This window comes from Pelecanus crispus, chromosome W (genome assembly GCF_030463565.1).
Source record: "Pelecanus crispus isolate bPelCri1 chromosome W, bPelCri1.pri, whole genome shotgun sequence".
Taxonomy (NCBI): Eukaryota; Metazoa; Chordata; class Aves; order Pelecaniformes; family Pelecanidae; genus Pelecanus; species Pelecanus crispus.
The window spans coordinates 5,722,286-5,736,424 of NC_134675.1; the positions used below are offsets into that span (position 1 = coordinate 5,722,286).

Sequence of the window (14,139 nt, forward strand, 5' to 3'; positions counted from 1 at the left end):
ACAACTAAGACATAAGCATGTGACTTGAGGCTTTGATAACTACGCAATAGTTTACATAAAATTAAGAGGTTTGCTTTTCATCGGAAGTGGTTTTTACAGCATGCAGGTAGGCAGATGCTTATACCATAGTGCAGGTGACTTTGCATATTGAGCAGCACTCCTGTGATTATTTCTGATACAGAAGGGAAAGTGCTGTAACAGTGCTGCACAAGTGTTGGCTGATACTTGACAAATTGTTTTAAGTGGAGCACTTTTAACTTTCACTCTTGCAATAAAATTTATTTTGCTTTATTCTAGTTTAAAAATCTGTAGTATTAGTATATTCATGTATACTGCAGATTTTTTTTTTTTCATTTGCCAACCATCTGTTGTGATGGAAAACTTGGGTGGAATGGATCAGAAAAGAAGTAGGAGTTAGCAGAACTTCAGAGCATGATTAATAAAGAGTGTATTCAATAAATCCTTGCAGCTGGTGAAGAGGAGGAATGCTGATAAAGATGTGTAAGTGAGAAAATTGAGTAAAAAAACCAACATAAAACCCAACCAAAGAACCCCCAGTCCCAAAGAACAAAAACCCCTACTTATAGTTGTATTTTCTTAGTGTCCTGGTTTCGGCTGGGATAGAGTTAATTTTCTTCCTAGTAGCAGGCATAGTGCTGTGTTTTGGATTTAGCATGAGAAGAATGCTGATAACACACTGATGGTTTAGTTGTTGCTAAGTACTGCTTATGCTAGTCAAGGACTTTTCAGCTTCCCATGCTCTGCCAGGTGCACAAGAAGCTGGGAGGGGGCACAGCCAGAATAGTTGATCCAAACTGCCCAAAGGGCTATTCCATACCATGTGACGTCATGCTCAGTATAGAAACTGGGGGGGGTTGGCCGGGGAGCAGCGGTCGCTGCTCGGGAACTGTCTGGGTATCGGTCATCGGGTGGTGAGCAATTGCATTGTGCATCACTTGCTTTGTATATTATTATTATTATTACTATTACTATTTTACTTTATTTCAATTATTAAGCTGTTCTTATCTCAACCCAGGAGTGTTTCTCACTCTTACTCCTCTGATTCTCTCTCCCATCCCATCGGGGTAGGGGGAGTGAGTGAGCGGCTGCGTGGTGCTTAGTTGCTGGCTGGGGCTAAACCACTACACTTTAGTTATGTGACTGAACTTTACTGTTAGCACATACCTAACAGCTCTGTAGGTCTCATGTTCTTATGCTTTTGTTATATTCATCAGAGTGTAGCAAGCTGCATCTCAATAGTGGCTTGAACAGGTTTGGGTAACTAAATATTTATGAGGAACTCTCTTCAACCAAATTCTACCTGAATAGCAATGTCCTTGGAATCAACATTGTTCATTAATAAATTAGTCCGAGTGATGGAGCCTTTATGAAAGTCTTCCTAAAAGGGGAGACTTTGGTTCTGGAATAGACTGTTTCAGTTGGAAGGGACCTACAAAGATCATCTAGTCCAACTGCCTGAGCAATTCAGGGCTGACCAAAAGTTAAAGCATGGTATTAAGGACATTGTCCAAATGCCTCTTAAACACTGACAGGCATGGGGCATTGGCCACCTCTCTAGGAAGCCTGCTCCAGTGTTTGACCACCCTCTTGGTAAAGAAACATTTCCTAATGTCAAGTCTGAACCTCCCCTGACGCAGCTTTGAACCGTTCCCACACGTCCTGTCACTGGATGCCAGGGAGAAGAGATCAGCACCTCCCTCTCCACTTCCCCTCCTCAGGAAGCTGTAGAGAGCAAAAAAAATTCTAAATTTACTGGTTTTGTTCTCTGCTATCTAGACTTCTCTAAGCTCCTTGATTTTGTCTGATTGCTACTTATTGTTACTGTTTTGGCCACATCTGACCATTTATTCAAGTAGCTGCTTCTGGAATGTTTCAGGAAGCTACTTTTAAAAAATATTTTTATTTTGTAGAAATTAAAGACACTTAATTGTCTGAGGTGTAAAATGAAAAGCACAAAGATTTTGAATTCCCTTTCAGTTGGAGAAATGGGTAGTTAAGATTTCATGCTATTTATCAGTGATATTTTGAGTAACCTTGTGAGTCTAAGACCAAAAGGATGGCAAAATGGTAAAGATGAGATAGGACAGTTACCCACCCATACTAGAAATGGTTACTGACAGTTAGCAATTGTTTGTTTAACATGAGAGGTACATCTTTATACCCAATTGTAAAGCTTTTATTTGTTGTGAAATGAACTACAGCTGTTGATTTAAGAATACAGGAGATACTTGTGCATAGATGTATGGTATTTACAACAAAACAATATGGCCTTGATTTATGGAAAAATATATAATAATATATAATAATAAGAGTAACAATGAATAATTTCATTAATCTCTTCGTGTAAAGATTTATGGTGAACAGTACAGGGATTTTGTTTATTTTTTTTTTCAGCTGCATAAAAGATTGGCCTCCTGGTTGAAGTGTACACAGACTAGAAATAAAAAAAAATATTTAAAAAATATAATTACTTCATAAAAATAGAGGACTATCAAGAACAGCTGTTGCCTGAAAATTACTGTTTTAAAAAACCTGATTAAATCTTTAAGTCATCTTTTTCCTTTGTTACCTTCTGAGCATCAGTGATGTCAGAATTCAGCTTTAGCAACCTCATATCTAGAGAATTTAAAATGTGTTCATCTCCTTCTTTATGCAAACCATATGTGATTCTCATGGGTAGACTTACTGGATTTTTTTTTTTTTTCCATGAAATTCAGAAAAAGAAATGGAAAAAATGTTGCTGTTTCTATAAATGTGGTGTTTCCACCTCAGTTTTTTAGGTTAGCCTGTTATTTCAGTGGGATACATTTTTCTAAGTTGAAATTTACCAATGAATTAGGTGTCTTCTGTGTTTAAAAAGTTGTACTTAGATCCTGTTGTGAAATTTATAAATATAATTATGATACTTCCTGTCCCTTCTCTGAAAATTACCTTTTCAAGAGAAAGAGTAAAAGGCTTGAACAGTCACAGCTGTGGGCAGATGAGACCTGTCCTGTCCCTAGCACAAGGGACTGGAGTTTCCAAGCATCTGTGCACTAATTTGAAATCATCTGGTTATAACATTTGGGGGGGGGGGGTAGTTATCATATCATACATTTGCCACAGTTTAAAGGTTTCCTGCTGCAGTTAGTGCTGTTTTTCAGAAGAAAAACAGAAACCTGTTTTTCAGAAGTTTTAGCAGTAAAGCAACAGTCTCGCACACTAGGAATAATTAACATAATTCCAAGGGTGAGAATGTAAGGATGGCAATAATATTATAAGAAAGTAATTTGGAAAGTGGTCCATTTTTGAACTGCTGTTGCCACTTCAAGCTGACTGCAACACCAGAATGTATATTTCATGTGACCTTTATCCATACTTAGGAATCTGTAAAAAAAAAAAAAAAAAAAAAATCTATCATTTAATTTGCAATATTTTACACACATCTGCAAAAGAGAAATATATACAGTCACAACAGCATTTAAACTTTAATTTCTTGTTTACTTACAGAAGGACGTATGTGCAAGTCTAGATGTACAGAGCTAAATATGAAGGATTAGAATTCTTTGTGTGATCCCGATACAAGACTTTCTTCTTATCTGAGGTTCTAGTGATTCCTGGATCCTACCTTGGATGTGCTGTCTTTTGTACTGCTTTCTAGTTAATAGACATTTTTGTAAATGTGAAGATTAATTTCTACCTGACTGATGTAGAAGGAACAGTTCTTTTACTTACTTTGCTGACTGCTGTGAAAGAGAGGAGGTGTGCTTTTTTCCATATTACTGAGCCACTTGCATCTATTCATAGCTTAAGCAGCAAGAGTGAAAATAATCTGAGTTCTTAGTCTTTATTTTTTTCCTGTTTTCATGAACATGGGTTATTGGAGCTTCTCTGTTGTATTCCAAATAAAGTGCTTCATGTGTGGTTCACCTATGGAAGCTATAGGAATCAAACTAAATAAATCCCTAGGTACGTTCTGCAGAAATTGCTGTTTTCAGTAACCTGTACTTTTCATGGGGGTGCTCTCAGTTGTTAAACTTAAGATTTGTAATACATTGTGGTGTTGTGTTTTGGTTTTTTAATCTAAAATTTATGAGAATTATTTGGCCAAACTTATGTCACACTATAGCAGCGCAAAGTATTTTGCACCTTACTGATTCAGGTGTGATAACAGAATTTTAACAGTGATCATAGAGGATGTCTATCTGCTTTAGTATTCAGTACATTTTTCAACATAATAGTAACTGCATAAATTTGATATTACAAAGAAACAATTATTTCTATGTTTTTACCTTATAAATTGAGACATACCTTCAGTCTAAACATATATTACTGTGTTTTTGAAAATCATAGGCTAAATGTAAACTGTTCATGCGCTAATTTTTTTGAATCTGGCAAAGTGGAGTTGATGTGTCAATATAAAAAAATTCAGGAGTGATCTGTGTCATGCAGTTTGCTTTTTTTTATGTAGCTTTCATCCATTGTTCTAAGAACCTGGTTGTTTTTCTTCTGTGCAGTTTCCACATTTAGAATTAGATGTAAATTAAGAATACTTCATGTTATGAGAGATTACATGATTGTCCGGATTTTTTTTTTCCCCCAGCAAGTTGATAATGGCAGGATATGCCTTCTCATTTGTGTTTCATTTCATTATTTAAGGTATTGATAACAAGTGTTTTAGCAGACTGATTATCTGTCTTCTAGGCTTACATAGACATCTTTAAGTAACTGATTCCTAATGTTTCATTGCTTTTAATAACTGATAACTCATGACTATTTCAGTGGAAATGGAGAACAGTGCGTTAATGATCCTAGTTAGTGTGTTTCACTTGTCTGTTTTGGCAGCATGTAGCTTAGCAAGCCGCTAAGAGCAGCTTTGCAATATACAGTCACATAACACTTAGACTTCAAAAATCTCTATTAAATGTAAAGATGTATAGTAAGCTAAGCAGGACAAAACCCACAAATTTCACTGTGTGCTAAGGATTATTGTTATATGTACTGGGTGTTATTCAGTGCAAACAGGTGTGGGTGAAGAACTGTGTTTAGTATAATAGAAATACACAGAACAAATACTGGCTACTGCAAAGTGCTTGCTGTCCAAAAAGGAAGATGGATATATAGAAAATGAGACAGTAGTGATCAGCAAGTTAAGCTGTTGTTGCAGAACACAAGTGGGCTGGCTTGAAATTTTTGTATATATCAACATGTTTTTAGATGAGATTTGAGACAAAGTGGCTTTGTATCCATTAATCAGGACAACTTGCCAGGTGTAAAAGTGCATGTAAAAAAAAAAAGTCTGACTTTTATCTAATGAGTCTCTTCTGCTGTGTGTGGATTTTTGTATGACTTCAGTATTCAGTTTGACTCAGTAACCCAGCATAAAACTTACACAGCCAAAAGAATGAAAAGTATTCTGCTGAATTAGTTAGCAGAATCATTTTAATGTGAAGCTGATGGGTGCCAGAGTAGTTTAAGGGGTAGGGTATATCATATAGTGGGAGAGGGTAGAGGGAAGGGAGGGGGTTGTGCATCTTTTGGCAGAAGAAAGCTCTAAGATTGTAAGATCAGCTCAGTCATTTTGCACAGCTCCACCCTCAGAAGCACCATGGGAAAGAATGTGAAGATATTTGGTTATCGTTATGGGCCAACTTGAGTCAGCATCTCAGTGATAAATGAGGAAGTCAGGAAAGAATAGACTATTGAGGGGTCTTAAAATTATAATGAGTAGCTTCTCTTCTTTATTTTCTTTCTCTCGTTTGTTCGCTTGTTTGTCCTCTCTTGTCCTCTCTCTTTCTCTCCAGATAGAAAGGTAAGAACTACTGAAGGGGTAAAGAGTAAGGGCTGGTTAATCAGAACTAAGAAATCTCTGCAACAATGGTCTGAACTGGGGTTGTTTAAAAAAAAAAAAAAAAAAAAGTCAGGGCCATGATACTACTACTTTTGGGAGATCAATCTCTGCGTGCCATGTTCCTCAATGCTGTTGCATGAGATTTTGTGGCAGGAAGATATGCAGTGCTGTAACTGATCTTTAAGAGAAAGCCACGTGGCTTAGTTGGTAGAATCTAGAATGTATTTAGTTTCTTTTCAAGCCCATTTTAATGTAAGGGACAGAATAGCAAGAGACTATATCTCTATTTGTGAAGTCATGTTATTTTGTTTAAATTTTTACATCTGCAACGCATGAAGTTCCATTAGGCCTGCCTACCTTTCCTATTGACTTTATTTTTATTAAAAATGAGTCGTGCTAGAGTAACTGAGTAAATCTTCTACTTCTTTCTAATATATCATGCGTTTCCAGAAGAGGAGAAACAGGATAGCCTGTCTTTCCTTGAAGTTAATGTCACAATTCTTTTGTTAACTTTTTTGAAGAGATTTTTTGCAAGAAGGTTCTTCCAAAGTTTAAAACAAGACTTGAACTGACAAGGCTTGATGGAAAAGACTCCCATAATCTTAGTTCTTTCTGAGGTAGTATGCCATTAGAGGGTATTTATTTTTTTTACTGTCTTGTTTTTTCTACAGCACTAGTGTTGCTGATATTATCAAAGTGTGAGCCAGATAACTCGCTGTATTCATATTATCCATTTGATAGTGGAAGTGTCTGTCGTGTTCTCAGTTTTCTCACAGTGTTGTAGATCTTATACTGGGGTCCCTACTTTGCTCCAAATTACTTATCTGCTACTGAAGCTTCTGGGAAATACCTGGCTGCTCTGCTAAGCACTACAAAGATGGTTTTCCTCGGACTTCTCTGTCTCTCTAGAAATGAGAGCTTTTCTCAGCAGAAAGAGGACAATGTGAGAAAAGTTGCTATAACTGCAGTTTTTCATACACGTATAGAGTAAAATGGGTTTAGTGCACGTTTTAATTATGCAGCCTCATTACAAAGGTGTGCTATTGCTACAGAATTGTTAACATGGGAAGTGACAGCATCATTGTGTCCTGGTTTCTTCATGTCCAAATTGGCTGCCTTTCTGCACAGCACACCTCGCTCACTTCCAAGTTACTGCCCGCAGTATCAGGTAGCTGAATAGAAATGTTCATTGCCAATGATGTATAAGAGGTTTCCTGGGCTAGTCTTGTGGTCTTTCCTGTCCATATAGTGAGCTTAGTTTCAGTAGAGGTTTACCTTGGGTATGTAACCATCTGCACTTTCAAAATTAAAACTTATAAAAGTATTTCCAGTCATTTTGGAAAGTTACTGTTGCTGCTTGTTCTTCAGGGAATTGAAGTAGAACATTCTGGAGAGTTCTAAGGCTGCTCACCTGGGATCTTTCTTGTGGTGTAATAGGGATATGTTACAGGTCCGAAAGTGGTGTGAGCCAGGGAAATTCCCACCCATAATCCACGGCAGGCCAAAGCGTAGAAATCGACCAAACTGTATTTTCAGAGAAACCAAATTATAAGGAAGTTATTTTCCTCTCTTATTATGTTCCCTTGAAATTAGGGGTTATGATGTAAGCTATTTGTAGTGTCACAATTATACCAACCTACTTGTCTTCAATGTTTCTTTCTCTGTTTTGTTTTGTTTTTATAATGTTTTGTGCTATTGCAAACCTCTAAAACTGAATTAAGCCCTGGAAAAGTAGACTATGCAGAGGAATCCTAAACTTGGGATGGATCCAGTAAGATTTTAATTGTCTAATTTCTGTGATTGTGTCAAAGATCCCACCCCCCCAGGGTGCGGGGGTCCAAACAGATGTATATACATGTTCCAATTTACACACAGTTATTGCATGTTTGGTTTCACTATTTCTTTTGCTATGCATAGTGTTTTGCAGTGCTTTATATAGCTCTGTCTTTACTTGTGGCTGTGTATCTGACAGTTGACTTATCCTCTTCCGCAAACCTTAGTCACAGCAATAAGCTATTTCATACAAGCTGTTGATGACTGAGATTGATGCCTGTCTTGTCTTCCCAAAATCCCACTGACCCTTTGAAAAAAAAAATCATAATTATGTACTGTGGCAGTAGCATGTCTGTACATGTGATAAAGTCTCATTATAAGCAGCGTAGTCAATACAATTGATTCACCTTACCCTTGAGTAGACACCTTGCAGCTAGTCAGGTTAATTGTTTTAGACTTCTTTGGCTGATAGATGAGATCTCCATTGACTACAGTGGGAGCTGAGACATCTGGCACAGGTTTACACACCTGAATTCAGGTTCCTACCTGTAGGTGTCTTTAAATACTGTCTTGTATTCCTGATGGTAGTGCAAGTACAGGCTCTTGTCTTTTCAAATATGTTCTGGATATATCCTGATGAGATTGCTAGATATGTCTGCTTTTTCAAATTTGTTGCTTTTTTAAGTTTTTAAACTACAGAAGTTGATAACAAACTCAGCTTGGTTTGTAGAGAGGTGGTGAGAAGGTCCTTTCTTTACATCTCTGATGCTTTTTATTTCCTTTGTATAATGAAAAATATACAAATATCCTTTCAGGATGAACAGGGAAATAAAAGACTATATATACTCCACAAATTCAGCTGTAGCTGTTCATACTGTAGTAGGAAGCAAGTTTCTTTTACTGGAAGTTAGTATGGGGCACCACACACAAAACCCTTCTCTCTGCTGCTTTCCAGATGTCCAGTGTTTGGACTCTTCAGGCTTTTTCTAAAGACTTTATGTAATGCAATTTTTTTCTTTTTTTGGTAATGTAATACTTTTTAACAGTTCACGTCTCCAGCATAGCCTTGGTATTTCATTTATTTCAAGCTACAGTGCTGTTGATAGTGTTTTAGTGCCTATCACAGAATACAGTGTCTAATCCAAAACTGCACAAAAATCCTGCAGTTGAGCATCTCCCTTTGAAAACTGTACTACCGCAATACTGCTGTGTACAGAGCTTACTGCAGTTTCTGTTACAGTAGCTCTGTGTGCAGCTCTCTGTGCCCAGCCCCACTCTGTGCTGCTTGTCCCACTGCCTCAACTCCCAGCATTGTTCCCAAAGACAGGGCAATATTGTCTCTTCTCCCTATGTTTGATAGTCCTTTTCCGTTTCCCAACAAAATGCAGGGTCATCAACTGGTGTCTGAATCCTGGGGTTTTTTTGTTGGGATGGTGGACCCTTAGGAAGAAAGGAGAAGTTCCTAGTCCCCCTGCTTACCTTGTAGTTCACTTCCCATGTTCACTGGAAAGTCCCAGCCCTCTAGTAAGTTTAGGGTGATTGTGGACAGAGGTTAATATGGAGAGCAGAAAAGAGTCCTGTCTTCCCAAAATCTCACCAACCCGTTGTCTGAAGGGGAAAAAAGAAATCATGTGGTGTGGCAGTAACATGCTATCTTTTTACTTCTTTGTTTACTTCTTGTCTTTAAATTACAAGGGGATTAAGGATAAAGCTGTTCAGTTATGAGATGCTAGTATTGGAGTTTCGGGCACTAAATGGATTTCTTTGTCAACTGTAAATCTAAGATATTGATTGAAATCTGCTTTAAAATAGGAGTCTCTCTCTTCCATAGGCTTTATCATTTATTCTAGAGAACTTGGGTATGTCTGGTCTTAGTTCTAAGCATAAATCAAATTGATGCGTCCTTAATTAAGACCAGGAGAGTACCTGTTATATTTAGGAAACTGTATGTTGAATGCATGTTTAGATTTTTGATTTCTTTTTTTTTAAACTGTATCTGCTAATAACCTGTTTTCTTTTGCAGAACCCTGTGATAATATGAGAGAGATTCTCCAAAATGTGTCCAAATTACAAGGAGTTTCAAATATGAGAAAACTAGGTCACTTGAATAATTTTACTAAGGTAAGAGCTCAAATGGTGTCAGCACAAGTGATCATATGGGCAAAATATTTTATATGTACTCTATCGGGTGTTGTCTGGGAGATTGACAGCCGGTTGAACATGAGCCAGCAGTGTGCCCAGGTGGCCAAGAAGGCCAACAGCATCCTGGCTTGTATCAGGAATAGTGTGGCCAGCAGGAGCAGGGAGGTGATTGTCCCCCTGTACTCGGCGCTGGTGAGGCTGCACCTGGAATACTGTGTCCGGTTTTGGGCCCCTCACTACAAGAAAGACATTGAGGTGCTGGAGCGTGTTCAGAGAAGGGCAACAAAGCTGGTGAAGGGTCTGGAGCACAGGCCTTATGAGGAGCAGCTGAGGGAACTGGGGTTGTTTAGTCTGGAGAAGAGGAGGCTGAGGGGAGACCTTATCGCTCTCTACAACTACCTGAAAGGAGGTTGTAGTGAGGTGGGTGTTGGTCTCTTCTCCCATGTAGTTAGCGATAGGACGAGAGGAAATGGGCTCAAGCTGCGCCAGGGGAGGTTTAGGCTGGAAATTAGGAGAAATTTCTTCACGGCAAGGGTAGTCAAGCATTGGAACAGGCTGACCAGAGAGGTGGTGGAGTCACCATCCCTGGAAGTGTTCAAAAAATGGGTAGATGTGGCACTTCGGGACATGGTTTAGTCTAGTCTACCCTTGATTGGTTTAGAGTGGACTTGGTAGTGTAGGTTAATGGTTGGACTGGATGATCTTAAAGGTCTTTTCCAACCTAAATGATTCTATGATTCTATGATTCATGAAACAGCTTAGTATCATGGAACAGTACTTGGAATCTATGTACTGTGTGAGAGGAAAGGAGCAAATAAGGACAAGCAAATATATGAATGCAGGGTTATGCTGAAGTTTGTCTACATGTCCTACTAACTGAATTTTTGTAGTATTTTAGTGCTTAGAAGCCTGAATTATCTCTCAGTGCATGGGTTAAGTTGCACAGACAGAGCTAAAGATTGGTTCCTGCTCCACAGAATTGAATCAAAAATGTGAAATGCCAGACTCTCTGGATGTAAACTGACAAAGTATGGCGAAGGAGAGGACTGTATGATATGCAGTGGTTTGGGCAATAATAGAATAGCAACTGTCAACTTTCATTGCAGGTTTCATAGTGAAAAAGATTTAAAGGGGTGACTTCTAGAAATGGTCTGTATTGCTGATTTTTGAGGTGCTTTTTCCAAATATAAGCTTCCAAATCATAGGAATGTGAAAGGTACTTGCCTGAAAGTATGACAGATATGTTGGAAGCTGATGTTGTGAGCTGACAGGAGGCAAGAATTAAAAACTTACTTCAGAACGAGAGATGGTAGTCTGAAGAAAGAGACCATGAAAGGCCTTCAGAAGGAGAGCAAGTACAATTTTTTTTGGTAGAGGAGGAACACGTGGAGAGCAGCAGAGAGCTGTGAGCAGGTACTTATGAAAGAGGTGTTTGTTGTAGCATGCTGAATAGTTGTGGTTGGACCAGTGTTCCATTTGTCGAGGCAAGGGAAAAGTGCATTGTATTCAATGAGCTAGGAGACATTGGAGCTTCAGTGTGAGTGTTACCCAAATGGATGGACTGATACACAGAAGGAGCTGGTAAGTTTTACACCTTTCTGATAGAGTCCACACCTTCCTGTTGAGACCCGAACTGGACTGTCCAGAGAGGATCGTGGAGGCTCTGTGATTCCCTTGGGCTAAATTAAGGTGAAATGGCAAATGATCAGTTAAACACTTTATTGATGGTAAACACCAACCTGAATTTGGAAAGCATAATGGTAGGCAACCCAAACCAGGAAAGTGCAACGATAAGCAACATGGGTTCTAATTCAAATACTTAGGAAAGGAAAAGGAAGAAAGAGGGGAGAGAGATATCACCACCCTTGGATCCCACAATGTCAATGAAAAACACGGCAGTCCTTCCGCGGTAGGCGTGCTGTTCTTGGAGTGCAGGGCCTCCGGCTGTGCCAGCAGCGGGTGAGGGAGGCAGGTCCGGAGCAGGAGCAGCAGCAGCGTGGGGTTCTCTGATGGTAGGGGTGCACATGTGGCTCCTCGAATTTGTGGTTTTTATAGGCCAGTCCCCACCTCTAGTCTCGCCCCCCTTGAGGCTTGTTCCAGAATGTTCTCCATCTTCTGCACAGGCACCACTGGGTGGGGGGGTATGGTCGTGAGCCCCTTCCTCAAATGAACTCTGCATGACCTTTGGCCATCAGAGGGTAGAACTGCACATCCTCCAACACACCTCCCAGGCTCTGTGCCAATTGGCTTCTCACCTGTGGTGCTATGCAGACCCCAATTTATCACTATGGAGACTTTAACTTGCCTCACCACAATGTTTGAGGCATTAACTCTTTCAGTCCCTGACACCACCCCGTGGCTCAAACATTGTATCATCTTCGTCCAGGGTGGTAATTATCACATAATGGATAAGAGAGAGAGAGGATAGAGAAGATAAAAGTTGCGAGATCATACATTTTACAATTGCAAGGCCGATCATCAACAACAAGAACCCACAGCCCAATGCTATATCAGTATTTAAAAGACTCAAAATAACTTCCCCCTACAGGTGATCTCCACCAGGATATGTTATTACAGGGAATGTATCTTCCACCATAGGTTTTCTTACAGGTCTTTGTCATCAGCAGACACTGTGGTACACTAGTGTTCACAATTTCACAACAAGATGCATTCCATAGGTTTTCCCATGTAGAGTTGTTCAGGATTTGATACAAGGTCCCTCTAATGTCTTCCCATGTGGGGTTTGGATTTGATACATTTTGATTTTTGAGTCCCTCATCTAGTGTTTTTGTAAGATTGACATTAATCATTGCAAATTTAAATCCTTCCTCCGCCAGTCCAGGGAGGGCAACACAGATTCCCTGATCGGTTTGATCCCAAATGTATACAAACCCTTGTATCAATTCCCAGGCCAATTTGGCAGGTTTTCCCCATGTTCCCACTATCCTAATAACAAGCAAAATAAGGCAAACTTTACCACCTATAACTTTATCACACTTACTATGAACTCAAAATAGGCATACCAATTCCCCACACACAAAAAGTGTAAGGTCAATCCCTTTACCCCAACAGTGGTGGTGAAGAAACAGATTTTTCCAATCCACCTTTCCCCAATACAAAACCAGGCCTAACAGTGTCAGGCAACCAATGCAAACAATGACCCACTCAGAAACCGACAGCATAAGTCCCATGGTGGGTTTCTGGCAACCTGTGGAATAGATATACATAAAGATGAACGACAATTAAAAGGAGGGGACAATCCACCGGGTATGAATTTGGTGATCTCTCCCATGTGCATCAGTGGCTACCCAGGTTCATAAAGTTTCAGGGTTTGCTTTAGGGGCCCATTGGTATATTCAGCAATGACATTTGCCTGGGGGTAGTATGGAGTGTGAAAAAATCCGTTGGATCCCTTTGTCCCGTGCCCACTCCTGAACCACCCTGGCAGTAAAGTGGCTTCTGTTAACTGATTGGATTGATTGGGGTTTTGGTAGGTAACTAAACCATAGCTTCAACCCTTTCACCATGTTGTCCCCTGTTGCCCGTCGTACTGCTTCTGCTTGAGTTAGTCCTGACACCACTTCAACCCCTACTAGTACATATTGTTTCCTGTCAGAGTTCCAAAATGGACCGATATAGTCCACTTGCCAGGTTTCTCAGAGGCCCTTTCCATTCCGTAAATGGAGAGGGGGTTCTTGCAAGGGATGTCTTCCGAGCCGGGTACGGCACTGACTACAAGCAGAAATGAGCGTGTTGCACACTTCCTAAGTAACAGGCCAGCCTATGCCACCAGCTTCTTTGAAAAGGTCTTTAACCCCTGAAATGACCATGTTTCACCTGTAACCACTCTAACAGATGCTCCCACTTTTCTTCTTCAGCTTCTGCTGCCATTGTAGCTAAGCGGGCTAGCGAATCTACTTGATTATTCCAAATGTGGGCTGGGTGATCCCCCTTTTGATGTGCAGCTACCCATCCCACCAAAAAGGTCCCCTGTTTAGCAATGTTTAAGATTTCTTCCTATTTTTCTTGCTGCCATACTGGTACCTGATTAACTTCCCACTGGTTTTGCTCCCAAAATGGGAGCCATTCGGTACATCCCTTGAACACAGCATATGAATTGGTGTAAATAAATACTGGTTCTTTGTTCTCTGCTTCCTTAATAATTGTGCTCCATACAGCTACCAGCTCTCGCACTTGAGCACTTTCCTCTCCTTCTGTTATAATCCGCTCTCCCGAATCAACATGTAGGGCTACTGCTCAGTATTTCCGTACCTTCCCTTGTCTTTTTGAGGACGCGTTAGTAAACCACACGTTTCTCACCTGAGTTTCAAATGGAGGAGCGGATTTAATAAGGGAAGAGGGAGGCTCCTGAT

General features: G+C 39.8%; 1 protein-coding gene across 1 annotated transcript in view; it reads left to right on the plus strand.

Annotated features, from left to right (window-relative positions):
• Positions 1–14,139, plus strand: part of LOC142596456 (rapamycin-insensitive companion of mTOR-like) — a 109,773-nt gene that overhangs the window by 5,119 nt on the left and 90,515 nt on the right. The window contains exon 2 of the mRNA XM_075725564.1: positions 9,648–9,745. Within this exon, the coding sequence (XP_075581679.1) occupies positions 9,662–9,745 (84 nt within the window). The 5' untranslated portion in view covers positions 9,648–9,661. The remainder of the gene's footprint in view (positions 1–9,647; positions 9,746–14,139) is intronic.